General features: G+C 38.4%; 1 protein-coding gene, 2 long non-coding RNA genes and 2 other non-coding genes across 11 annotated transcripts in view; 2 read left to right on the top strand and 3 right to left on the bottom strand.

Moving 5' to 3' along the window:
* The window catches only part of CEP295 (centrosomal protein 295), a 53,920-nt gene that overhangs the window by 3,758 nt on the left and 23,271 nt on the right, over window positions 1-26,891 (bottom strand). For 3 of the 7 annotated variants that reach the window (XM_045894615.3, XM_064577148.1, XM_045894621.3), the window contains 16 exons: window positions 26,623-26,806; window positions 26,035-26,202; window positions 23,557-23,778; window positions 19,712-19,804; window positions 19,453-19,568; window positions 17,235-17,372; window positions 16,694-16,791; window positions 12,930-16,422; window positions 11,296-11,464; window positions 11,015-11,158; window positions 7,352-7,504; window positions 3,772-3,869; window positions 3,162-3,264; window positions 2,590-2,760; window positions 1,648-1,787; window positions 594-765 (listed from right to left, as the gene is read on the bottom strand). In XM_045894615.3, coding sequence (XP_045750571.2) covers window positions 594-765; window positions 1,648-1,787; window positions 2,590-2,760; window positions 3,162-3,264; window positions 3,772-3,869; window positions 7,352-7,504; window positions 11,015-11,158; window positions 11,296-11,464; window positions 12,930-16,422; window positions 16,694-16,791; window positions 17,235-17,372; window positions 19,453-19,568; window positions 19,712-19,804; window positions 23,557-23,778; window positions 26,035-26,202; window positions 26,623-26,806 — 5,662 coding nt within the window. Of the gene's footprint in view, window positions 1-593; window positions 766-1,647; window positions 1,788-2,589; window positions 2,761-3,161; window positions 3,265-3,771; window positions 3,870-7,351; window positions 7,505-11,014; window positions 11,159-11,295; window positions 11,465-12,929; window positions 16,423-16,693; window positions 16,792-17,234; window positions 17,373-19,452; window positions 19,569-19,711; window positions 19,805-23,556; window positions 23,779-26,034; window positions 26,203-26,602; window positions 26,807-26,891 lie in introns of those variants that run through there. The other 4 variants (XM_045894617.3, XM_045894616.3, XM_064577149.1 and 1 more) reach the window with 4 other exon arrangements.
* On the bottom strand, window positions 3,353-3,422 carry LOC123858134 (small nucleolar RNA U2-30). Its single transcript, XR_006794090.1, has one exon. It is a non-coding gene; the product is annotated as a small nucleolar RNA U2-30 (small nucleolar RNA).
* Window positions 3,569-3,648, bottom strand: LOC123858136 (small nucleolar RNA U2-19). Its single transcript, XR_006794092.1, has one exon. It is a non-coding gene; the product is annotated as a small nucleolar RNA U2-19 (small nucleolar RNA).
* Window positions 15,560-21,398, top strand: LOC135362396 (uncharacterized). Its single transcript, XR_010407024.1, has 3 exons — window positions 15,560-15,690; window positions 20,969-21,135; window positions 21,261-21,398. It is a non-coding gene; the product is annotated as an uncharacterized LOC135362396 (long non-coding RNA).
* Window positions 21,457-23,630, top strand: LOC135362397 (uncharacterized). Its single transcript, XR_010407025.1, has 3 exons — window positions 21,457-21,596; window positions 22,542-22,666; window positions 23,491-23,630. It is a non-coding gene; the product is annotated as an uncharacterized LOC135362397 (long non-coding RNA).

Here is a 26,891-nt window from a genome sequence, read left to right as displayed (position 1 = left end):
TAAAACCTGGATACAGATACAGTCTCTAATAGTCTGAACTAAATTGGAGTAATGAAGTCCGATTACTTCCTACAATTTGAGGAGTGAAAGCTGATGTATGTATACATGAATAGAAAACTAAAAGGATGGTCACTGATTTTCAAATAATTCTGCTCCCACGATGTATTTTCTCCTAGTCTAATAAAATATGGTTATTAGACATGATGAAAACTAGAGAGAATCCTAAGACTCTCCTAAGAGAGACTACTGATTTCAATAACAGAACTCAGACTAAAATGTGCATGTGTATCTCATATAAAAACGTGTGTGTATATATACAATTTGTACAAGAAGTTTTAGAAGGATACTTAAAACTGTAAGGGTTGAGGTAAGGAAGCTGAGGAACAAGAGGCAGCACTTTTGCTTTTTATCAAGTTCAAAACTGTAAAAATGCAAACTGAGCATTATTCTATTGAAATGAATACACAGAAACAGAAGCTGTAACACTGGGAATGGGTGAGGACAGGAGTGGAGACATACCAAGAGCTGCTAGGCACAATTTCCAAGGAAAGTGGATGTAAACCATGGAAAAGTATTTTCTAACTTAATCATACCCTCAGTATTTTCTGTAGTAAATATCTGAGCTGTAGCATGAGCCAAATGAGGATCCGGTTGCTGGTTCGGGCTTATGTTAGACGAATTCAGGCTGGTTCTCAGTGCTGTAAAGGAAACTGTACTTTTGGACGCTACAACAGCATGGTGGCTTTCACATGAAGAATCTGAGTTCTGATGGAAAACAACAGGGAAAGGCTGACATACTGATTATTACCAATGGGATCAATAGTCATGTTCCTATGATACTACTCTTCCTTAATTACCAGTTTACTTTCACACTAATAATTTGCTTATTTAAACCCAATTCTTCCATTTCAGTCAATATGAAAGAGACTTAAAAAAAAAATTATTTAGAAAACAAATTGCCAATTAACCAGATAGTTTAGAATGCGACAAGATCACTTTCTTTTTCTTTAAAGATTTTGTCAGAGAGAGGGAACACAAGCAGGGGGAGTGGGGGAGGGAGAAGCAGGCTTCCCACTGAGCAGGGAACCTGACGTGGGGCTCGATCCCAGGACCCTGAGATCATGACCCGAGCCGAAGGCAGACGCCCAATGACTGAGCCACCCAGGCGCCCCGACAAGATCATTTTCTAAAGGCAGGAACTATTCTGTAGGACAGCCTGGGATGTCAGGGTATGGGAGGAGAAAGACCGAGGTTTGAATCTCAGCTGCTTTACTATAATAGGAAGAGGCTTTAAATTTTGTAAAATTAGTAATAAAAAAAAAAACAATAAAAATATTCTTGAGCCTTATATGGATTATACTCATTAGCTGGAGATAAGGCTGACAGGACAAAATTCTAGTACAGCTGGTTTTCAATCTTGGTTCCACATTATAATTGCTTGGGGAGCTCAAAAAAAGTTTTCTGATAATCTAAGCACTCCTAGAGATTCTGATTTAATTGGTCTGGGTACAGCCTGGGCATTGGGATTTTTAAAAGCTTTCCACGTGATTCTAATCGGCAGCCAAGGAAAAGAACCATTGTTCTGTTCTAACAAAAGATACACTGGTTTTGGAAATTCACAACAATGAAGCATCTACATTAATATACCTGGTAAAAGTCTCTGCTGTCTTGAGAAATCCCAGAGTATGATGATGATATATCAAAATCTGGATGTGGTTCTAAGGGTTTAAATAGCTGACGATGCAAATTTGGAAAAGTGTGTGCCAATTCTGGAAAGTCAAGGTCAACTGTTGCAATTTTGAGAAAAAAAAAAGATAAAATTTAATTTTAGGTAACTGCAATTTAACAAAATTACTTCCATTTTTTTTTTTCATTGCCAGCAGATGCTTTCAAATGGAGTCCTATCATTACATCCCACATACAAAAAAATAAAGATACTGAATGACCAAAACCTTTGGCAAAGTTTCCATTTTTACTAGCTCCAAAGTCTTATGAAGTTAATTAGAAGAAGCCACTATGATCACTGCTTTGCTATAAGCTTTGTTATTCTTATTTCATTTTGGCATCAATGATTTAAAAAAAGAAAAAAGAAGAAAAGTTCCTGTACAGGGTGTTACTATGGGCCAGGCATTGTACTTCATGTGTACTATCTCATTTAATCTCCAACAGCCCCCTTTTTAACAGAAGAGGAAGGAGTAAGCAACATGCTCACTGTCTCACAGCTAATAAATGATCAAACTAGGGACTCAAGGTCTGATCTTATTCTCAATATTGGCAATACTGCCCCAGCTGTTACAGCTAACTTTGCAACGGTAAAGAAGGTCTGTTCATCTCCGCTACATGTTCTTCAGTCTAATTCATTCCAGACCCCCTCTCTCATTGAATGCCCTGTTTTCCATTTATCGTGTCAGAACTGCCACAGCAGGCCAAAGAGACATGAAGCTCAAACAATCATTCCTTAAAACAAAAAGGATGAAAGATTATATAAAAGCACTGTTCGAAATAATTTTATCCTCAAGTCTGTTTTTTCAGTCATCAAATTTGCTTCATTTATGTGCTTGTCTATCATCCGCTACATATGTGTCTTACCAGGTGTAAACTTTTCCACGGCAGGCAACAGAGGTTGATGAACTTCCTGAGAGTCCTGCCTTTGATAAAGAACCTGTGATGAAGGAAGTATAGAACTTAAAATACCTCTCTCCTCTTCTTTACCAGTGGTAGATTCTTGTTCCCGGGGGTCCACATGCTCTGAAAATGACCCTGAAAAATGAGTTCAATGAAAATACTGAATGGTTGGGCACTGTCTTAGAGACAAGTTTTGGTAGACAGGCAAAGGATCAGAGCAATTGATGAAGGATCAGAGCAATTAAGAAATCTCAGATTCCCACTGAATGGGAAAATGTGACAGTAGCAGATAATTCTGAAAATGTTGTTGGAGAACCACAGAGCATCCCTGTGGTCTGCAGGCCTGTGACTTCCAGTAATGTAGAGTATCATACTGCCCATTATCCTCTCAGGTATGAACAGTTTACTTTTGAGATTTAAAGAAACAAGCCCTCTCAGCACATTGTGACAAGCTCTCAATGTTTGCTCTCAGCACTGTACTGACTTCAACTGATGCTGGTCTTTCAGTTTATTTACAAATATTTTGACTTTATTACCTGGATCTGTAAGGCTCAGATCTGTGTTTTCGTAACTTAAAAAGCTCCCAGTAGAAATAGTTACTGATGATAATGGCTCATGATAAATCTCTTCTGTGTCAGCCTAAAAATGAAGGGGAATGTTAGACCACAATGTAGGAAGTAACAGCTAGAAAAAAACCCAAATCAGTGACATTACCAATTATCAATTCTGAGCTCAGATCAAGTGTAGAAACCTTCATAGTTGTAAAGGTCAGTAGTAAAACCCTTTCATCATTGCTCAGAACTCATTAGTCTCACACACGCACACACATCCCCCCATCTCATTTATCAAGTCTTAGTTATACACAGTCACACAATCACCTTTATACACACACACACACACACCCTCCAGACATAAGCCCTTATCGTTCTAAGTTACTTTTGCTTCTCAGAACTAGAGAGATCATGCATCGGGTAGACTGGAAGGTCTTCTGATGCTCAGATTTGGCTATTTTCATCATTGATCCACTTCAGTAAGAGCAGATCTCAGAAAACACAGACTTCAGTATTTCACAACTTCTATAAACTAAATAGACAACATGAAACCAAACAGCTCTAACAATGGAGTACATATTAAGACACTACTAACATCATCTGGCTTCACAGTTGGACTCAGATATGCATGTTCTTCCTCCACAGCATGGCTTAATACAGCATGATTCTCAGCCACAGCCTCCTTGACCTTGACTGAAATTGGGGGGAGGGGGGTAGTTTAGATTATTATAAGTCAAATTCTTAGCACCAGAGGATATCATTTCTATTTTCCTACAGTTTTCTTTCATATCTTGCTTTGTAGAATTGCCTTATCTTAGACCAAAAAGAAACAGAAACATTCATTTTATTATTCATTAAAAACATTTCCTAGTCAGTACAATATGCTTTTCCCTGGAAAACTGTACTTGTTATTATTCTACAAAGAGGAAATTACCAGTATGATGAGAAATGCTTTTTTTTTTTTTAAGATTTTATTTATTTATTCAACAGAGAGAGACACAGCAAGAGAGGGAACACAAGCAGGGGGATTGGGAGAGGGGAGAAGCAGGCTTCCCGCGGAGCAGGAAGCCCAATGTGGGACTCGATCCCAGGACCCTGGGATCACGACCTGAGCTGAAGGCAGACGCTTAACGACTGAGCCACCCAGGCGCCCCAGGGAAATGCTTTTGTTATTAAGTGAAGCAAGAATATTCTATCATTAATACAGTATGATGTCAAAGTTGAGAAAAATGCATATAAAAAAAGGCAATATATAAAAATTATTTGGTGTCACTTAAGAATTCAGGTATTCTGAGTTAATTTTTCTCTTACTTCAAGAGCCAACATTTATGGGAAAGCTAGTCAAAGTGTACAGTTATCTGTGGCTCTGAAACAGAATAAAATTAAAACTGTGCCACCAAATATATAAACTAAAAATGTGTGTCTCATTATCACCATGATTTTATTAAGAGACATACACATTAAAAGTATGTTTCTTAAATGTTTTGGTAAGAAATGTTTTCTCAAAGACCCAGGACACACACATGTACCTGTATATTTATAAAATAATACCTATATTATGGATAATGAGGCAGAAACAAAGCTAATACTGAATATTATATATTAAGTACAATTTGTTTTCAATCATTTTTTACTGTCTTCTACTTCATTGAAAATATTATTTTGACCTAATTGATATAATCAATAAACTGTTACTTGGTTTCTTCTATACAAACTAAAATTTTCAATAAAGAAACTAAGATGTGAAATTGTACAGTAAGTTATTTTTTCCTAGGCAGCTCATTTCAAAATCTAGTTGGGAGATAAGTTAATCTGGGGTTTATCCATTTATAATCATAACTATACTGTTATCTGTAACATACAAAAAAGATTCTCCCAGGGGGAAGATTTGAGTAGAGTAAGAGGTAAGAAAATAAAAGTAAGAAGGGAACAGGTCTTCTCTTTTGGAGAAATGTTACAGAATTCAGTGGACAGGTCTCTGAAAGAGCTGGAAGAGAAACAAGTATCAGTGGTTTGGAAAGGACTCACTGATACAAGGGGCCCGTTATGAGATTATTGAAAAGGGGAAGTAGCATCATGAAAGCAATGCCTTGAACAGTCATCTTCCCATGATATGCAAGAATTTCCTGCTTTCCTTCCGAAGCAAAGCACCATTTCCCGCCTTCCTAAAAAAGCAAAGGGTACAGAGCTTGAAGTTAGTGATACCACCATAAGAAATCAGGCTGAGGTGATGAGGACCCGAATAAAGAGGAAGGGAGGGAACAGAGAAGAAGTAACAAAGCCGGCACCCTCTTTTCTAAGACCGAAACAATGGATGATTATGAGAAAGAAAAAGCAGCCCCGAGCTGACCTGGCACAATCAGCGAGGCTTTAGTGTTCTCCTGTTAAACATAATTTCACAGAATACCAATAACAGGAAAGGCTACCCTGTGACTATGATGGATCAAGACAAAAATCAGGCCACCAGTACTCATGTCTAAACACAGACAAAACCAGGAGTATAATCCAAACCACAAAAATGACCAAGCATCTCCTTATCTTGGCCTGAATTGAGACAAAAAGTGTGACTTGATGTATTTTTAATGTCAAATATAAGGAACAATTTTTAAAAATATTATTTATTAGAGAGAGAGAGAGAGAATTAATCACAAGCACACTCTGTGCTGAGCATGGAGCCCGACGCAGGGCTTGATCCCACGACCTGAGATCATGACCTGAGCCGAAACCAAGAGTCAGATGTTTAACCGACTGAGCCATCCCAAGTGCCCCGAGAATGATGATTTATAATAAAAGCTATATGTGCTCATTATGATTTCAGAAAGCACCAAAAGTTATAAAGAGGGTAAATTCCTCCTTTTCCTACCACTCATAAGCAACCACTTACTGCACTTTGGTGTTTTTCTTTCTTGCTTTTTTTTGTATGAGTAACTGCTGCTTCTTTACTAGTTATAGCTTTCATAAGCCTCACTCCATTATTCCCACCTCCTGGATAATTCCTAAATGGAACTGCCCCTGTTTCCTGATAACATCCAACACTCATAAGTAGTGCCCCATTTCCTTGAAGCCTCTCCCAAATCACCTAATACAAGCCCAAATCTTACAGTAAGTCCTTTCTAATACCTGTACTGAGACACCTCCCAGTTCCCTGTTGTGAGCATTCTACCTGACTGCAACAAGTCAGAGCTTGTTCTCAGCTCTGTTCAACTATAGGTTAAGTTCCTGGTCCTCTTTGGCTAGAGGACACCAACAGTAGACTAAAAAGAAGTACAGGTATCCACTGGCTAAATCTAAAAGAATGATAACAGTTTTATTTTAAACTGTTGGCTCTCCCTCGTCTCTCATTCTATTAAACTATAGTGACAGCAAAAATAGAAAGAAATCTGGTTAGAAAAGGTAACTGCTTAAAAGATACTTTGGAACTAATGCAACAGTATGAATTAGAACTATGCTTTGTAGGGTAAGCAGTATTACAGACATGAAACAGTTTGTTATATATGTGCAGAAATTCAAAAGGGGAAAAAAATTAATACTGGTTGTGTTTGGGAGGCAGCATTAAGTGATTTTTTTTCCTGGTAACTCTCTTTTCCAAATATTTTAAAGTAAACAAAAAGCATGTCATTTAGAATGCTACAGAATATTTTAAAGATAATATTTAATAGTATTAAATTAAATATGGACTGCTACAAATAGGCTTAAGTACAAAATTTGTGGAGGTTGCCAACGGTGAAAACCTCATACCCTCATATACTTCCTATTAGCATTTATTTAGTAAAATAATTTAAAAGCAAAATTACTATTCTCTAAATAAACTTCACTCCCTCATTCAGCTTTTTGTGTAAAGAAAGAATATGTGCTTTTTGTAAAAAAGAAAAAAAAAACTATAATACATGAACATATAAAATAGAAAGTGAAACCCAGCCTCCAACAAAGGTAAACCCGTACCAACACTTTGGTGATTATCATTCCAGACAATTTTCAATGCATAAAGATGGTTTTACTCCTTTCATTTAACAAGTACACAGAACCACATGGTCCAGACGCACCATAATGATTCTATTACCAACAGTCACTAAAGCTATTCACCATTTCTCATTACAAATTACACTACAGTAAATATCTTTTGTCCACATACCCTTGTGCACAGCAATTCCATTGCCTATTTCTCTCTCTCTCACCTGCTTCCTTGGAGTCATCACCACAGACGTTCTCCTGGGCAATGGGGTAAAGACAACCAAATGCATCACAGTTCAGTGGGCTCCCTAAGAAACTTTGTTCTCGGCTTACTGAGACTCTTAGAGGGTCCCTGTCTTGATAAAAGTCTGGTTTACCTGGGAGGAAGAAAAGATGGACTCATTAGATTTTCACTTATGTTTCTAGAGTTAGTAGTTAAAACGAAAGTGGCAATTTAGATTGCAGGTAAAAATCTATGTAGCAAGAAAATAATAACCGCTTATCTTTCACACAGGCCTTTAAATTATTTCACTTCGATTTTACTAACTTTTTAATGATAGTCCCACTTCCAACACCAGATAATACTTCAGTATTGACTAATCACAGAAAAAAATGCCTGGAGAATTTACTAACCATGAATAGTATTGTAAGGTGTAGTCTTTGTTCATAAAATAGAGTCAAAAATAGCTGCAGCTAATCTGTGGTGTAAGAAATCAAGGTAGAGGTTTAACCTGGAGAGAATGGATAGACTGTAATTGGGAGGACACAAGGGGAGGGTTCTAGTTCTTGACCTGAGTGGTGGCTACATAGGGGTGGTTATTACAACAGTAATCACTGAAATAAACACTTGCAATTTGTGCACTTCTCTGAATGTTATACTTTGATACAAAAATAACAAGTAAGGAAACAGAGGAGTGGGAGATACCCAAAGTAGAAGCTAGTCCAATGTGCACAACCCTAGCAAAGCTTGGCAATTCAAGGCACCAGGTATTCCATAAGGAAAGTGTGCACCAGGGAACGAAAGACAGGGAGAATGTTTAGAAATACGTACTTGGAACAGATCCATCCCATCTCCTAAGATCCCTGTCCCTCAACATCATCCCCACAGAAGACTAAAGGTTTATTCTCTGGAGAAACTGAATCCAGTACACCCTGAAAACAGGGGGCTCAGCACCAAAAGGAAGCAACGGTGGAAAGAAGGGAGGATGCCATGAGGTAATCAGGGGTATTCAAGTCTGCAACTCAATGCAGATCCCCCCAGGTTTGGCTCCATAATAGCAACAGCCAGACTTGTATCAAGCTCAGAGGATCTTTTCCTAAAGAAACTAAACTGTGAACTGCCTCAAGGAAAAGAACTCCAGATATTAAATTGAGGGTACCCAATGAGAAACCTTTTCTAATGAAGTTCAGCAGGAAACAAGGCCCCTGCTTACAAAATTCCTACCTAGCCTTTAGCATCCCACTCAAATATGCAAGACGTTAGAGAAAAGCCTCTAAAAAATGAGAAACAAAAAAGGAACAAAAGAATTCAGACAAACGGAGAAAATACAGGAACCCAAACAAAACATTATATATATTCAAAGCAGGTAATACGTTGCACCCCTGAGAAAACAGCAGGATGCTATGAAAAAGGAAGAAAAACAAAACAAAACCAGGAAAAGAGCAAACTTATAGAAACTGCAATTTGACAGTCAAAATGAAAATTCCTAAGTTAGAAAAAAAAAATTGAGGAAATTCTTCCAGAAAGAAAAACCAAAAGCAGAAGAGATGAGCTAGAGAGGAAAACTGGAGGGTCAATATAGATCAGTATCTCTCAACACGACTTAGGAGCCTGTAGCTATTATCTTTCCTTCTACATGCCTCCTTCCCCTCCTACCGCCATGAAATATTAACTACAGATATGCTAACTTTTTATGTACACCTGTGCTTTGGTACAAAAACACAGTAAGACTTTTCACCTCCCCAAGAACCAATTCTCATCCTCTTCGGAAGCAGTAACACCCTTACTGAGAATGCATGACAGAGCTCCCCAACTTTCAAGTGGAAGGTGTTTCACAGAGAAACTGGTGTGATCTCACCTATTACAGGTATGTGAAAGAAGTATTAATGTGAGAAGACAGATATTTAACAAACTTTAAGCAAATAAAAGGAGACAATTTACTATACAAGAAAGTTGTACAAAAAAAGGAAACAGTTTCACTGTCCTCGCAGTGAAAAACATTTACACATTAGGATGATGGTAATTTAGCTTAATTTTTCCTAAAATTCATTGCCAACTCTTGTGGTAAATATAAGAAGAAACACATAAAAGACTTGAAAAGTGGCTGCCTCTGGTAAGGTTAAGGGGTGAAGGATGGGTAGGGGCAGGAAAAAAAATGCTGTTTCATGTTATAACCTTTTAGCACTATTTGCCTTTTAAAACCATTTGCCTGTAATATTTTGACTAAAAGTATTATCCAAAGAAGTGTGATAAAGGCTAGGATAAAAGCTCCAAAGATCCAGGAGAAGGATACTTGATAGTTTAGGCCCAGTTTACCAGAGAAGGGGCCCTTAATCAGCCCCACCCAGAGGAGCAAGAGCATGAAGGGCCTAGCAGGTGAAGCTGGAGACTGAGACTCAATTTAGACTTATTCCTTGAATCGAACAGAAGCCCAATGAAGAGTTTCAAACAGGAAGATGCAGAGAGAGCTTACTCAAAATGTACCATGGGAAAATTAGAGTATAGCGAGACTGGAAACAGGAAGACATGGGGAGCTGTAGTAGCCACTTGAGGGGGCCTGCATTCCTGAGTGGGAGTGAGAACAAGTGGACAGAGGCCCAAGCTGAACAAGGAGAACTGAGAATTGGTGATTTTTATTGGGTGTCGGAGAGATAAAGACAAGGGCAGTGTTACATCTAAGTACTTGCCCTGAAAAAAGAAGGCTCAAGGATAAGGAGGTGGTGGTGAAGGGTGAGCTATATGATACATCGTTTTCCTTTTGAGACAAGATGACATTTTTGCAATCACAAACATAACTCATTAAATCATAGGAATAAAAAAAAAATCATGGGAATCAATGGTGAGAATCTCCCAGGGTGCATTCTGAATTAGGGAAAGCACTAATTCCCAAATAGCTGTGGTTTGCCAAAGTTACAACTTCCATAAGACACAATAAGGAAGCAGAAAGGGGACTGATTCTTACGAGTTACTCTGAATCTCTACCTTCCTTAATTCTTTCAGTCAGAAACAAAGGTACAATATTTTATGGCTTAAGACCAAAGCAGCAGTTAATACTGCACTTCTACGTACTTTTCTAGTGACAAAGCCAATTTTCCCCCTTAAAAAAGAATGTGCTTTGATAAATTTGATCAATTACTTGAGTCTGAATTCTAAAAATAATTATGAAATTCAAATAGGGCTATTTACTGAAGATTGCAGGGAGGACTTTTCCTAGATAACTGCATCTAGGAAGAAGTAGAGAGAAGAAATATAGTTGTAACTATCTTTAAAGCCAGGATTTTAAGCATAATAATTATCCTATAAAAAATACAAGAAAATAGCAGTGAAGCTATTGAAGTAGAAAAGCAGCAAAGAAGAAAAGAAAACACAGAGTTACTCCTAAAGAAACAGGTTTAGAAAGAAGGCAGATATGAAAGGAAGCAGAGGGAAGCAAGAGTGTCAGAAGCAGAGGATACTGAAGAATTTTTGTCTACAGTAAACAGATTTTCACCATTTACGAGAAGAAACTAGTCACTTAATGCCACATTTAAGTCCAAATTTTAAATACTGTTTATGTAAACCATTTCTTTCTTTCATGAATACTCACAGCCTGTTTCTTCAAGACAAGAAATTTAGCATGGTGAAAAAAACTATTAAAAAATCCTGTTTTATCAAACCATTTATTTACCTAGTATAGACGTTCTGCCACTTGCTGGTGACTCTACCTCTGGTATAGCACTGAGTTCATGCTGGTTCAAGTCCAAGCCACATTTCACTTTTGCTACAGGGGGCTTTGAGGATCTCCTGGCCAGTTCTTTGTCCAGATGCTCACCTATCAAGTCAGTGACAGATTCAGGCATAGTACAAATCTGTTAGCATACTACAAGCTTTATTTCAGCCACCAGGTTGCTGAAGGTGAAAGTAAAGAATAATCAGGATAGTTACAATAAAAAAACGGAGTTATCTTACCACTTTGCTTGGCACCACTCTCTTCTGAAAGCAGCTGATTATCACCACAGTTGCTCCTACTCGCAAGACTAATGCCTTCCTGATCATCTCCTGCTAGGTCTTGGAGATGAGGAAGCCACTCTCTGAGCTTCTGAGTGTCTACATCACCTTCAGCTGTGGGCTTACTTATCTGAGAAAGCGGACAATTGAGGGTGGGGATGACACAAGATGAGGGATCATGTGAAGAATTCACCAGATGTGTATCATCCTTCTTAAATTAGAACCTCAACCAAATATTTCCATCAAATACACTATTGCAATTTTAGAGATTTAAAAAAATGCGAAATGCTTCTAATACAGAAAAGGTGATACTTCCATTGAAAAGTATGGCCTTTCACAGGGCTTGGACTTAAAAACTTAGTCTCTACTGTGTCTTTTAGTAAGACATTATACTTGAGTACTCTTCCCTGCTTTTCTTTCCCCATTACTTTTCCTTAAAATGACCAGGAAATCCCTACAACTCAAAGCTCTCATGAACTCAACTCAGGCTTCTTTTGAATGTCAAAGGATTTATAGAATTCAATTTAGGCTAAATCATAGATTCAGGAAGTGGCCTATTAAAATAAAATGGATAGATTCACATTCAGGAGAATATACTCATCTCCCCTACAGAGAAACCATGAATGTCAATGTGACCGTGCCAGAGTCTTCTCACCAACTCAATAACAAAGAGCACGTCTAACTGCCCATCAGCCTAAAATCATGCCAGTTTTAGAACAGGTGGTGATATTGTCACTAACGGAAAAAGGTGGTACTAATTTTGATTCAAATACAAATGTCGACAAAGTGCTATACAGAAAGCACAAGACTTGCTATTTGCATAAAAGAAATTCTGCTAATTAGTTTGCAATTTAATCTTTTTTTAAAAAAGATTTTTATTTTTGCGAGAGAGAGCGTGCCCGCATGTGCTCATGAGTGGAGGGGAAGGGGCAGAGGGAGAAGCAGACCCCCCCACCCCCGCTGAGCAGGGAGCCCGACAGGGAACTGGATCCCAGAACCCCGGGATCATGACCTGAGCCGAAGGCAGATGCTTAACCGACTGAGCCACCCAAGTGCCCTTGCAATTTAATCTCATGGTAAGCTCAAAGCCTTTATAAAAAAACTTCAAATGGCAATCTGCATTTTTAAGGGTGTTTGCATTTGGCTATGTCAAAATAAGGCTGAAATCAGTTGGGCTTCAAACAACTATTAACCTCATAAACACCATGCAAGGTAGAGTCAATTTTTATTTTTATTTTTATTTTTTTTTGAGAGAGAGAGAATGAGAGACAGAGAGCATGAGAGGGAGGAGGGTCAGAGGGAGAAGCAGACTCCCTGCTGAGCAGGGAGCCCGATGCGGGACTCGATCCCGGGACTCCAGGATCATGACCTGAGCCGAAAGCAGCCGCTTAACCAACTGAGCCACCCAGGCGCCCTCAATTTTTATGTTTTAATTTCCAGTGTTTAAGGTAGAAAATTAAAGCAGTTAAGGTCAAACCATTTATTCTCAAATAACTGAGAATTTATTTAGGCCTGAGATTAAAAATATATCTAGCTTGTCTGAGTCGGGTTACCTCTATTAATTTAATTTCTAGGTATTCAAGTTTAATACATACCTGATTATATTTAAAGAAATCCTTCAAGGTCTCTTGATGTTTCTGTATCTGCTGCTGCAATGCTGTTTGTCTCTGTACAAGCAATTCTTCTTGGGCTTTTTGGCTATATTGCAGAACTTTCTTTTGTAGATCCAGCTGCTTCTGAAGTCCTAGGTTATCTTGCTGAGTTAAGACAGGTTGTGAAAAACACACAAGTCTATCTTGAAATCTGGGGATCATGGAATTGCTTGAGGGAGCTGCATGTTCATTCTTAGATGAATACAATTCACCATGGTTTTTAGATTTAACTTCAGCAAAAGGCAGTGGAATAAATGAATGCTCGCTTTCTGTGGGTAAAAACAAAGAGGGAATAGCATGCCCGGCAGATTCACTTTCAGTCAATTTTGTTTGTTTGTTTAACAGCAGTTCTTCTCGGTCCTTCTCATTAGAATGCACCACTTCCCTCTGTAAGTCCAACTGGGCTGTCAAAGAATCTTGCAGAGGCAGAACAGGTAGTGATGAACTTGAAGGTCTATCCTGGGATGTTGGGATCTCAGGATGACTTGAGGGAACAGTACTGTTACTTCTGGTTGCAAGAGGCTTTTGGATTCTTTCAGAGTCAGCAACAGGCGGTGCTCCCTGGGATAATGATGAAGAGCTAATCTGCTCAGATGATACCCTTTTCTCCAATTTACTTAGTCTTTGCAAAAGTACTTCTTCTTGGACTTCCTGTCTAGATCGAATGGCTTTCCTTTGTATTTCTAACTGCTCTTGAAGTACTTTCAAATCACCCTGGGGAAGCTGGACAAAATGCTCAGAAGATAACTCTTCCTCAAATTTATACTGTCTGGGCAAAACCAATTCTTTCTGGGTTTTCTTGCCACACGGAAGGGAATTTCTTTGTGCATACAAGTGTTCCTGTTGAAGTGCAATCAAGTGATCTTGCTGAGGTAAAATAGGCTGTGATACACCTAAAAGCCCATCAGGCAATCCTGGTGTCTCAGAATGTCTTGAGGAACCTGTATTATCACTCTTAGTTGAATATGGTTCTTGGATTCTTCCGGATTCACTAAGAGGTGATGAAGCAAATGAATGCTGTATAACTGGGGGTAGGAAGGAAGAGGAGCCAACCTGCTCAGGAGCTTTTCTTTGCTTCCACTCACTCTGTTTGTGCAAAAGTAATTCTTCCTGAGCTTCCTGTCTAGATTGAACGATAGCTTCTCTCTGTGTAGCTAACCTTTCTCCAAGCACCTTCAAATTATCTTGTTGAGGCCGAATAAGTTGTGATATCCTCAAAAGCCTATCCTGCAATTGTGGGATCTGAAGATGGCTTGCAAGATTTTTACCATCACTCTCTGTTGAAGGAGGCTCCTGTGTTGTACCAGATTCAGCAGAAGGTAACGAAGTAAATGAAGGCTGTCCTACCTGGGGTCTGAATGAGGAGTCAGTTTGTTCCGAAGATACATTTCCTTGGGTTTTCTGGCTAAAATGAAGGACCGCCTTCTCTGTATCCAGCCATTCTTGGTGTTCCTCCAAGCCAAGCTGTGAAAATCCCAGAAGTCTTTCCTGAAATCTCGGAATCTTAGACTGGCTTAAGGGAACTGTACTGTCACTCTTGATTGGCATAAATTCCTGGAATCTTTCAGACTCAGCTACCTGGGACAGGGATAAAGAGGTGCCAGTCTGTTCAGAAGAAACTATTTTTTCTAATTCATGTGGTTTGTGTACAAATTCCCGAGTTTCTTGTTCAGCACCAAGCATTACCCTGTGTGTGTGTGACTGTTCTTCAAATGCTGTCAAATTTTCTTGCCGTGGCAGGTTATGCTGTGGGAAACCACGAGGCTCATCCTGAAATGCTGGGATTACCGGATGACTGGAGGGAAGAACACTCTCCTTTTCAGATAAATAAAAGTTCTGAATTCTTCTTGGCTCAGTTTTAGCAGAAGTTTGTGAAGTAACTAAAGACGGAGAAACCGCTGGTGGAAGTGAAGAACTCATTTGCCCAGACTTACTGTCTCCCAAATCCCTTGGTCTATGCAAAAGCAATTCTGCCTGGGCTTCCCGCCCGGCCTGAAGAGCATCCCTCTGTGTAGTCACCTGTTCTCGGAGCAACTGCAAACTATCATGCAGAGGTAGGAACTGCTGTAGGAAACTCAAGGACCCAACCTGAGATTTTTGGTCTTCAGACTGGCTTGAGAGAAGTCCCTTTGCACTCTCAGATGAAAACTGCTCCTGGATCTTTCTAGAATGAGTGCCAGCAGAAGGTAGTGAAGTAAATGTATGCTGAGCTATGTGAGAAGGGAGAGAAGGGGGTGCAGTCTGTTCAGACCATATTCTTCCATTCAATTCACTCTGTTTATGTACACATGATACTTCCTGGGCTTCTCGCCTCGCCTGAAGGCTGTCCCTCTGAGTATTTAACTGTTCTTGGAGAAATTTAAAATTATCTTGCTGTGATAAGACAGGCTGTGAAAAACTCAAAAGCCTATCCGGAAGTCGTGGGAGCCCAAGATGGCCTGAGGGAACTGCAGTATCATCCCTGGTTGGAGAAGATTCCTGGATTCTCCCCGATGCAGCTCTGGCAGAAGGCAGTGTGGCAACTGAATCCAGAGATACTAATGGAAGGGAGACAGAGAGGCCAGTTTGTCCTTCCAATTCTTTCTGTTTGTACAAAAGCAATCGTTCCTGAGCTTCCTGTCTTGACCGAAGAACTTCCTTCTGTAGGTCTAACTGTTCTTGGAGAGCCTTCAAATTACCCAGCTGGGCTGTGATATTCTCTGAGGTTGGTAAAGACTTATCCTGCATTTGGCTGATTACAGAATGACTTACAGAAACTGCACTTTTGCTCATGGCTGAAAAGGATTCCTGGATTTTTCCAGATCCAACTGCAGCAGGCAGAGAACTAAAAGCATGCTCAGCTGACAGTGGCTGGAATGAAGAACGTTCAGTTAGGATGGAGGGTATACTTTCCTTGTTCTCTGAGAACCTTTGATGGGGATCTGAAGTTTGAAAAGTTGTTGCCCTAGATATTTCAGCTATTTCTTTAGGATCCTGTATTAGCAGCCTATCATGTGACAAAGGCTTTGAAAGTGTATGAGAATCTTTATGAACCAATTTATAGTCTCTCTGTTGTACTTCACTCTGCGAGAGTTGCTTAGGTTGTTCCTGCGATTCCAAAGACTGCCTGTCTAAAACATCTGAAGTGATTAATTTGTCTGTTTCTACCTGTCTTTGTGGAAAGAGACTTTCTCTTGGAACCTGAAAATAATCTTGTTCTAATTTGGAGATCTGTATGGATGGTATAGGTTGATATTTGTTAGGACTCAACTTGGGTCTCTGACCTTGATCCCAATGCTCTGATATAACAGTGGGTCTTTGAGAATTCTGTGGCAGTACTGATATAACAGAATCAGGTATCAATGAAGTGGCTAACCCGGATGAGTACTTTCCTTTTAACACAGTCTGATATTCGAGTAATCGTTTCCTGGCTGTTTCAACAGACTGTCTGTGAAACCTATAACAAGCACAAAAAACCAAAGATTATTCTTTCTTGATGAAAAAAATGCCCTATATTCTCAAGTGTCTACACATTAAATTCAACAAATAGCAATTTAGGTTTGGCCATTATCATGATGGAAAAAGAACAACATTCATATTGTTCTTTGGGAAACTTATATACTATAGTTCGAAGGGAATTCTGATTAGATCTTCATATAAAACAAATAATAAATCCTGAAGAGGCAGCCACACAGTATATCACATATAAATTGTACCCTAGCTAATACCTGTTCTGCTGTAAAAGCTGATGTTGATAGTTACGAATCATCTGCCTATGATTATCTTCATCAGAAGTTACACTGTATGGTGCTGGAGCAGTGCCAACCTAATAAAAGACAAAGCTACTAATTAAAAGGCAAATCCAGAAACAAGTACTAAAGTATTTTATATAAACTGAAGTTCTACAACTGTAAACTTTCATACAGCTTTATTTTTCGTAAAAAAGACTGGCACTTCCATTATTAAGAAATGAAGTAATCCACCATTCTCCTTTAGTGCCAAGTCCAAGAGCTCAACACACACTTTATTTATAAATCAAGGTCACATATACTGGTACCCTTTAGAAACTGAAAGATGAAAGCCATTAGGTCTGTATAAGCTCACATATACATGTATCTATATCTACCTATATATGCACACACAGTGTTAAAAGAAAAAAAATTACCAAATAAAAATTAGAAATGCATTTTACTTTCCTGAATGCTACGACTGCTCATATTTTCTTATCCCCCAACAACCTATGTAGGGATGAGATTTCCTGCATCCTACCCCAGTCTGCTGTGTTCTTTGCCTTTTTTCTTCTTCCAGCTGAGCCTTGAAGCAATCAGTTTCTAATCTTAACTTCTGTTGTTCAATTTGTTCAAGTAATTCCAACTGCTTTTGCTTCTGCTCTTCTATTTCCATTATCTAAGTAACAAAAATACTACTATCTATTAACAACAAACTCAGACAAAAGAAAAGTTTATATGAATTACATTGACAAGAAACCGATCTCATCACCAAGAATACCAGTTACCTGAGAAGAAAGTGGTAATGTTTTATCTGTTACTGCCCCTGCCAGAGGGAGGAAGAGGGTGAGATGGGAAAAGGAGGAAGGAGAAAAAGAGACAGGGAAGGAAAAAATAAACACATTAACTGTCCCCACTTCCTGTGGGAGCACGGTGAAACCTTGCTCACCACTCAAGACCCACCTCCAGAGAAGCAGCAAATGATGCTCAGCCAAATTCTGTGTTTGCATCTTTAAATTTACAGTGTTCTCAGCAAGAAAAATGACTGAAGAAATTAAATATCAAGGCCTCACAAATAATTTGACTTCTTAGGCATACCCATAAAGGGAGTGCAGTTATCTAGAGGCCAAATAATATATGAGCAACATTCTGTGTCTTCTGTCAGGTGTGAAACAGACGGGAAGACAATGGCAGAGGGCTGACACATAAACTCTAGTATTACACCAACACACACACACACACAAACACACAGAGATCCAAATAATTAGAACATGTCAGAGGAGCTCCACGCTTCCTAAGGACAGGGACTAGTCTGACTGGTCGTGTGCTAAATCCAGTACCTACTACAGTCCCTAGAACACACATAACACATAAATATATATATTTTTAAACTTTTTCTAAAGCTTTATTGAGAAATATTTCACATACCATAAAATTCACCCAAAGTATTTACTTCAGCCTTTTTATATATTCACAGGGTTGTGCGAACATTACCACAAACTAATCTTAGGACTTTTTCAGTACCCCAAGAAGAAATCCCATACACACTAGCAGCCATTCCTCTTTCCTGCTTTCCCCTCATCCTTCCACCAGACTCAACCTTATCAATTATTAATCTACTTGCTGTCTCTAAGTATTTGCCTATTCTGGATATTAAAATAAATAAAATTATACAATATGTGCTCTTATGTGACCGCCTTCTTTCGGTTAGCATGTTCCCATAGTCCATCGATGTTGAAGCAGCAGACACATAAATATTTACTGAATAAGTAGAACAAGGAATATATGGGTAATTTTATGAAGAGGAACACTTCTGCTACAGATAATGAAGAATAATCTTGTTTTCAAAATAAAAAATGTCTCAATCTGGTATTTTACCTATTCCTTCAGGCAAGAGGGCTACAGCTGAGTTCTTGTCTGCATCTTCCCTACTTTCCCCTCACTCACGGGAGCCACTGAACTTAGACCATTTACATTTCTGTAGTACCTCTAGAACTACACTATCAATACAATAGTTACTAGCTACATGTGACTCTTAAAATTTAAATGAATTAAAATAAAACTGAAAATTCAGTTACTCAGTTATACTAGTCATATTTCAAGTATTCAATAGCCCATGCAGCTAGGAGGTACCATAACGGGACACAGATATGGAACATTTCCATAACCAGAGAAAGCTCTACTGGACAATACTGCTTTAGAATACTGATTAGAAAACACTCATCTGAGAAGAAATACTGGTTTACAGAATTCTTACTTCCCAGCTGTATTTTCATAAAAACTATGACTATAAACTAGCTTAGTGACAATTAACATCTTTCAAGGAAATCTGTTAAAAAAAAATCTTGTATTAAAGCAAATGGGACCAAAATTATAGTTAAGGAGGTTGAATTAACAATTTTTCTTCTGAAATACTATTTTTCAAAAAAACTTTTGAGGTTATAAAGCCTAGCTGAACTCAACCAATATTTATTGAACACTTACTATGTACAAAGCATTGCACCAGAAACTGTAAAGTAAATAGAATTTTCAAAAAAGATAGTCTCTAACAAAAGTATTAAATATAAAACAGAATGCAGTAAGGGTCAAATGAGTAGTACAAGCAAAGATGAAGTATCTTCTATCAGCTGAATGAATAAAACAAGACAGAAGAAATAGTATCAAAAGCAGCCAGACAGTAAGACAAATTTCATTGATCACACAAAATTATAGAACCTAGGGGAAGAAAGAAACCTCTAAAAATAAAAATTTCAGATTACCTGTTTCTGCCTTGCTGCCATTCTAATTCTGGCTGCTTCTTCTTGAGGATGAAGTAGAACTGAACTCTGAGCTACAGCTGTGATAGGCTGAGCCTCCTTTATTTCTAAGAGAATCCCTAAAACAAAAATTAGTTTCAATAATTTAGAATTCTGACAACGCTATAATTCTCTTTATTCATTTACCACATATGTAATTTTATTAGGAAAAAAATGTTAAGTTGAGCAACTTTAATTTGAGAATGTGATAAAAAAGAAATACCTTTTTCCTTTTCAGAGTCTATATCCAATGAAAGTGGTTTCTCTTCACTAGTAAGTGGTCCAGAGTCAACTGTTAGAGTATCACTCTCAGCAACTGTAGTAGATATATTATTAGGAACATATTATCACTGTAAGCCTAAATCTGAACAAAGTAACAAAAACCTGCATTTGGATTAACAATTCAATTTTGGCTCATCTGTCATATTTAGTTAAGATCCAGTCTTGTTCCAGATGACTGCATATTTTATACATTAAACTTGAGCCTAGTACCAGAAGACAGATGGGAGACTAAAATTGTGAACCAAAAGGAAAAAAATGAAGAACTGATTAAAAAGGTTTACTGACAGTTTCAAACACAAGGAAAAAGCAAAGAAGGATAGACAAAGCAAGACACCTAAGTTTAAAGAAAAGCTTAAGGAATGTATCCCTGCCATTTTTAGATAGGATTTTTCTTATTTCTGAAATCAGAACAGAGAAGGAAAAGGAAGTTAAAGCAGTTTCTTGGACCATATCAGGGTAGTCAGAAACTCTGCATCAAGCATTCATTCATTCACTCACTCATTTATACAGCTCCTACTTATGTGCTGCATGCTGGGGATACAGTGGCAAATTTTAAAAAGGCCTAAAGGAGGTTTTACAGGGCAAGTGGGGGGACAGAAACATTAATCATCCTAAGAAAAAATTACAAAACTAGTAACTGGTAAGTGCTATATAAGAGAAAGAAAGGATTATGCAGTAGAGTATTACAGGAGAATCTAAATTAGACTAGGGGCTCAGGTGAGATTTGTCTTAGGAAATGACATTTAGGCAGGCATCTGAAAGGTAAGAAGGAATGAGCCAGGTAAAGAAGGTGGGGAGGTAGGAATGAATAGGAGATGTAGTCAGACAAACGGGAGAATGAATGAAGCAAGATTATGCTGAAGAAAGCCAACTCGTACAGGGCCTTTTAAAAAATAACGTGGTTATGGATTGAAGACGAAAGAGCCTCCTTTTACTGAATTCTAAAACCACATTCTCTCCTACTTTGTCGGCCACTCCTTTTTACCACCTTTGCTGTCTGCCCCTTCTTTAGTCATCTTATAAATGGTGGAGTCCCTCAAATGGTGTCATAAGACCTCTTCTCACTAAATTCTTTCTCCTAGAAGAGTTCTTCTATGCCCATGGCTTTAAATATCATATCTACATCTGACTTCCAATCCACTCTTGTTTTAAGCTACTCAATCCAGCAAATACTAATTGAGCATCTTTTATGTTCAAGGCACTGGTCTTGCCCTGGGGATACAGCAATGAAGAAAACCTAGTTCCTCTCTTCAATGGAATTGAAGGATGTACAGGGTGGATGGAGAAAGGGTCAAGAAGCAACTAAACCAAGGAAGTAAATTTATGGTCCAGGGGGTGCTGGTAAGAGCAACGGAAGGAGTGAAGGTAAGAGCTACGGAGAAAAAAAAAGCAGGGTAAAGGGGATCGGGAGTGAAGGTTATAGGAGGAGGAGGAGGAGTGTAGAAACCTGCCATTTTATTATTTTTTTACAGATTTTATTTATTTGACAGAGAGAGACACAGCAAGAGAGGCAGAGGGAGAAGCAGGCTTCCCGCTGAGCAGGGAGCCAGATGTGGGGCTCGATCCCAGGATCCCAGGACCACGACCCGAGCCAAAGGCAGAAGCTTAAAGACTGAGCCACCCAGGCGCCCCAAAACTTGCCATTTTATATAGAGTGAACAGAGAAGGCCTCACTGAGAAAGCCATGTCTCAGCAAGTATCTGAAGGAAGTGAGTGAGGCATAGAAATATCCAAGAGCTCCCCAGCCAAAAAGACCAGCAATTTGCAAAGGCCATGTAAGTCATGTTTGCTATGTTCGAGGAACAGCCAGGAAGCCAATGCCTATGGTGAGTAGTTTGGGAGGGAGGTGTGGGAGAAAATGAAGTTAGAGAAAGTGAGGGTGAAAGAAATGGTGGGAGAGGGGTATATATGTGTATGTATTATACAAGGCTTTGATGCCACTGTAAGACTTTGGTCTTAACCGAATGAATTGGGTAGTTGTTGGAAGCCTTCCCCGAGGAATGACTAGAGGTGATTTGTGCTTTATTTATTTATTTATTTATTTTTTATTCTTATGTTAATCCCCGTGATTTGTGTTTTAAGAAGATTCTGGGACTAGATCGTAGCAGGGAGGTGCAAAATCTGCAGACAGACCAGTTAGGAGGCCAATGCCAAGAATTTACAATGGACAAGAAACATAGCCTAAACTAGGATGGTAGGTGGTGAGAACTGGCTGGAGTGTGGATAGGTTTGGAAGTGAGACCAACAGGATTGGCAATGATTTGGATGTAGGATATAAAGAATGGGAACCAGAACACCAAGCTTTTCAACTTGAGCGACAGAATTTCATTGCCACTTATTGAAATGTGGAAGCATGTAGGAAAAGCAAGGGGAGGGTGAGAAGGGATATTAAGAGTTCACTTTCGGAAAAGTTTAAGATGTGATTATAAGATGTCAAATAGACATTTAAGTAAATGAGTGGAGTTCAAAGGAGAGGTCAAGGCTAGAAAGACACTCAGATGTCATCAGAATAAAGATGATAATGTAAAGTCATGACAATAGCATTCAAGCAGGGAGTGTGAAAGGATCAGAGAAACAAGCTCTGGGAGCAATGACTAGTGGTTGTAGAGATGAGAACAGCAGCAAAAGAAATCAAAAAGGAGGAGCCACTATGGTAGGAAAACTGAGAGGGTGGTGTCAAGAGGTCAAGTGAAGAAATTAGTTCCAGATCTCCTGTTGTACTTAGGATAAAGTCCAAAATCTAGACATAGACTGTATGTCACTTCTTTCAGAAGCCTGGTAGCAAAATACTTCCATACAAATCCAATCATATTTTTTAAAAAGTACAGAAGATAAAACTCTAAGGAAAAAAAAAAACGAAAGAGGAATTACATCATCACGACTCATCTGTTAGTCTGTAAGTCCACATAATGTTCTGGCTTGACCTTTGTAACTTCTGGAAATTTATTTCACAGCCTTTCATCTACCAAAAAAAACTTCTTTAAGAGTGACAAAGAAACCAAATTTCTGGTGGCAATGTGAAATAAACACACAATACAATGTATTCAAAAGCTGTTAACCTGTTCATATTCTTTGATTCAGGAATTCTTTCAAGAGTTGTTCCTAAGGAAATAAAGATGTACGCAAAGACTACTAAAAGGATGCTCACAATAGCACAAAAAAATAACAAGAAAAATTAGAAACTGGCTAAATGTTTTAACAATAACAAACTGGTTAATTTTGATTCATCAGTTACATTGGACTATTACTAATATATACGGCTGACCCTTGAACAATGCCAGAGTTAGAAGCCAAACCCCCCACTTACAACTTCTGACTCTCCAAAAACTTTACTAATAGCCTACGTTGGCTGGGAGCCTTACCAATAACATACTCAGTTGATTAACACATATTTTGTATCTTATATGTATTACATACTATATTCTTAAAATACCTAACTCTAATTTTTTCTGTAACTTTAGGCTGTGCAGTTTCTGTTTTTTCGAACTGTCATAACCTTCAAAAAATCTTCTGTTTATGCAAAAAAACCAAGCATATAATTGGACCCATGCAGTTCAAACCCATTTTTCAAGGGTCAACCATGTATAAATAATACTACTACGTTAAAGTGTGTCTGGAAGAAGGTTCATGAAGGTTTTTAAACATTTACTGCCTTGAAGTAGCAGCACTATGGGCTTTAAGCATTTTCTTCCTTTTGACCACTATTCTTTGATGTTTCAGGAATGAGCATATTTTTGAACAACTTAGAAAGGTGTGCTACAAAATGAGACTTCTGGAGAGAACCACCTTGTTCCTGCCCAGAAGATGATGTTCTCTCTTCACCAACAGTTGCTCCTGATTCGACTGTTGGTGCTTTACTCTCGGTTTCACTAAGAGTTGTAATCACTTCACTTTCATCCTCAGATGTGGATTTAATTGTCCAGAGAGATTTTTGGCTTCGGATCTTATTTAATAATTTTTTAAAAAGAATTTTTGAAGGGACCTGGTGGGTCTTCATTGCCAGGGGAACTAAAAGAAAAGAAAAAAAACTTACTCAGGACCTGTTATATACCAAGCAAATTATTCCAGTTTACTTAACAACCGCACAAACACTAGTTAAGAAAAAAGCACAACTTTATATTCCTCCATATTTTTCATTTATAATTTAACAGCACGTACAATTATATTTGACCCCAATTGCAATTTTATAACCAGGAATAATTTTCAATTTAAATTTAAATAAAGGCACCAAAATTCAACTATTTTCCAACAATATGCATGCAACACCGATTTTAAGCTTAAAATTTATCACGGAGAGGTTTATTCTGCTTCCTAATGATGACAGAATGCATATCACATAATTAACCTGTGTGAGATTAGCATTCAAATGTTCTGTAAGACTTTATACTCTATCCTAGAGAAGGGTCCCAAATATGGGTCTGTACTTCTTAGTAAGCTACAGAGGAAAACGTTACTAGTTATAACCTTAAAAGCCAATCAGGTGCTCCCAAATTATTCCTGGTACTATCTGGAGAAAATTTTTCCCGCCTATCTTCATAAAGAGATCCCTTTCAGTTAAAAAGAAAATTCTTCAGTTATTTCCCCATTCTTCCCTATGGGTTGGTGGTACAACACCAAAACTCAGCATAGTACAAACAATTCTCTAAGGAGACAAAACTGTGCTGTAAATACATGGTTCTCTGGCTTAATCAAGGAATAAAATTTAAGAAATCCATTAAAGTTGAAAACTGGCGAACTGCAGTTTTGCCTGACATACTTTTTTAAAAACTTTTTAATTTTAACTTACAAACAATAAAGCACACAAAAGCTAAGAGTAGAGCTCAGAGTTTTACATGTATCTATGTAACACCATCCAGATCATTATGTAGAACATTACGAGCACCTAGAAAGCTCCCTCATGCCCCTTCCCACTCAGTACACCCCTAAGATAACCACTGTTCTAATCTCAAGACCAGATTAGTTTTGTCTGTTTACTTTAACTTCATAAATATGGAATTATATTTAGGTATTCTTTTCTGCCTCGCTTCTTTCAATCATCATTAGTCTGTGACGCACTCATATTTAAGAAATTAAATTTGTTGCCAGTATTTTTAAAAATGGATTTTTTGAATCAATGGGATTCCTACATTCTTTTGAAAAATCAAGAGAGCTGGCAACATTGAGCAATTCCAAATGGGATTAGCAGGAGCTGAAAAGTAACTGTCCCTTTGGATAAGGCAAGAATTACAATTCTGACAAACTAGAGATCTGAATAATACTCCCAATTAAAAAACTGAAAACGCTGGATGAAACAGTAAAACTATCTTCCTTAAAGGCACTGCTGATCTGGTAAGGAAATCAAAGATTCTTCAGAGGCTAGAAAGAAAGTATAACTGGGAATTCTGGAAGGAAGTGAACCTTAAACCCATCTTCTGATGTTTCTGACAAACTACAGTAACCTTACACTGTTAGACAGCAGTGTGGACATAGGAGACAGGGATAGAACGTAGAGTCTAATAGGAGTCTCACCCGAGGAGTTGAACAGGAGACCCACATAGAGTTGGAACCTCAAAGGGGTACCTATCCACAGTATAGGATAAAGATTTATAAGAAAGCTTGAGTGGTTTTGAACAAAGGCAGTATTAGTAGGTGGCAGGGGAGGGGGAGAGATCAAAATAAAGAGAACTTGGTCTCTAAGGAGACGTGAAGTAAAGGGGGAGGTGTTACAGGTAATGTTCACTGGTCTGGCTTAAGACAATTACAGACTGTGGTATCATTCACTAACATGAAGAAGACAAAGTTTCAGTACGCAAGGGAGGTTTAAATGTATAGTCAGACAGGGAGCTTTAAGTAGCTGTGAGACAGCCAAGTGAAAGAATTAAGAATGGTGGGGAGAGAGGTGAAGTTTAGAAGAGAGACTGAAGTTTGTGTTACTCATTATTGTTCATGAAGTACTTAGCAGTAATTAACATAGCAGGATCTTTGCTGATTTGATGAAGTCTAAAGATAATGCTGAGCCTTCAAAGAAATTCAGAATTGGGCATCTAACTTAACCTAAAAATCTTCAGACTATATGTACATGTGAACAAAATGACTTTCCTCCTATGTATATGAAAAGGATCTTTAATGATGGAAAATCTAAAAACATGGCTTCTTTCTTCCATCACTCCCATTAGTATTAGTCATTTGTTTGCACTAAAATTAGACCAGATTTTCCTGTTGGCAAATTACTAGCATTTTTTTTCTATGAAATATGGTAATATTCAGCTCAGAAGTTGTTTTTACCGTCTGCTTCACTAGAACATATTGTTTCAGCTTCTGTCACTGGAATGTTTTCAGTTTCTCCTACACTTTCTTGTTCCATTGAAAGGTCCAGTTCTTCATCTTGGATCTGATCAGTCACAGTGGGCAAAGTTTCTGGTTCGAGGTGCAAAATCAGGTTTCCTTTCACTTCTCAGTAAAGAAAGAGAGGATAGGTTTCCATTCTGAAATGACTAAAAAGAACTTGAGCATAAAATTTTAAAGGCCATTTGTTTTTTAGGATTTTATTTATTTGTCAGAGAGAGACAGTGAGCACAAGCAGGGGCAGAGGCAGAGGGAGAAGCAGGCTCCCCGCCGAGCAAGGAACCCGATGCAGGGCTCAATCCCAGGACCCCGGGATCATGACCTGAGCTGAAGGCAGATGCTTAACCGACTGAGCCACCCAGGTGTCCCATGAAAGGCCACTATCATTTCTAAGTCTAAAATATGAGGGCCACTTTCAAACCAAGAACTCATCCCAACATAAAAACTGCTTTGTCAATACAAATGTATTCCCCCAGCAAAACACTTAGAAGCACTGCTGAAAGCTTACGGCAAGTGAAAGAGTCTTACTCCTGTCTGCATTGTACATGTCTTCAAAGGCAAATTCCAGCTCTCTCTGCCAGTCTTCTTTCATTTCACTGCGTTTGTACGGAAGCTCAGCTAGTTGTGGTGGCATCTGCGCTACAGTCTGTCTCCTACGTGCCAGGTCCTCTTGGTGGAGCTGTTTGAGTTCTTTCATTAGTTTCTCCTGAGTCTTCAAGAAGAGGGACTTAATCAACAACAGTTCAGTCACAGACTTTAGACAGTGACATTAACAGGAAGGGAAAAGTGGAGAAATC

This window comes from Mirounga angustirostris, unplaced genomic scaffold (assembly GCF_029215605.1).
Source record: "Mirounga angustirostris isolate CCGP_5_RB_7025 unplaced genomic scaffold, mMirAng1.0.hap1 SCAF_13, whole genome shotgun sequence".
Taxonomy (NCBI): Eukaryota; Metazoa; Chordata; class Mammalia; order Carnivora; family Phocidae; genus Mirounga; species Mirounga angustirostris.
The sequence above is the reverse complement of the archived record's forward strand: the minus strand, read 5'-3'. Positions and strand labels throughout refer to the sequence as shown.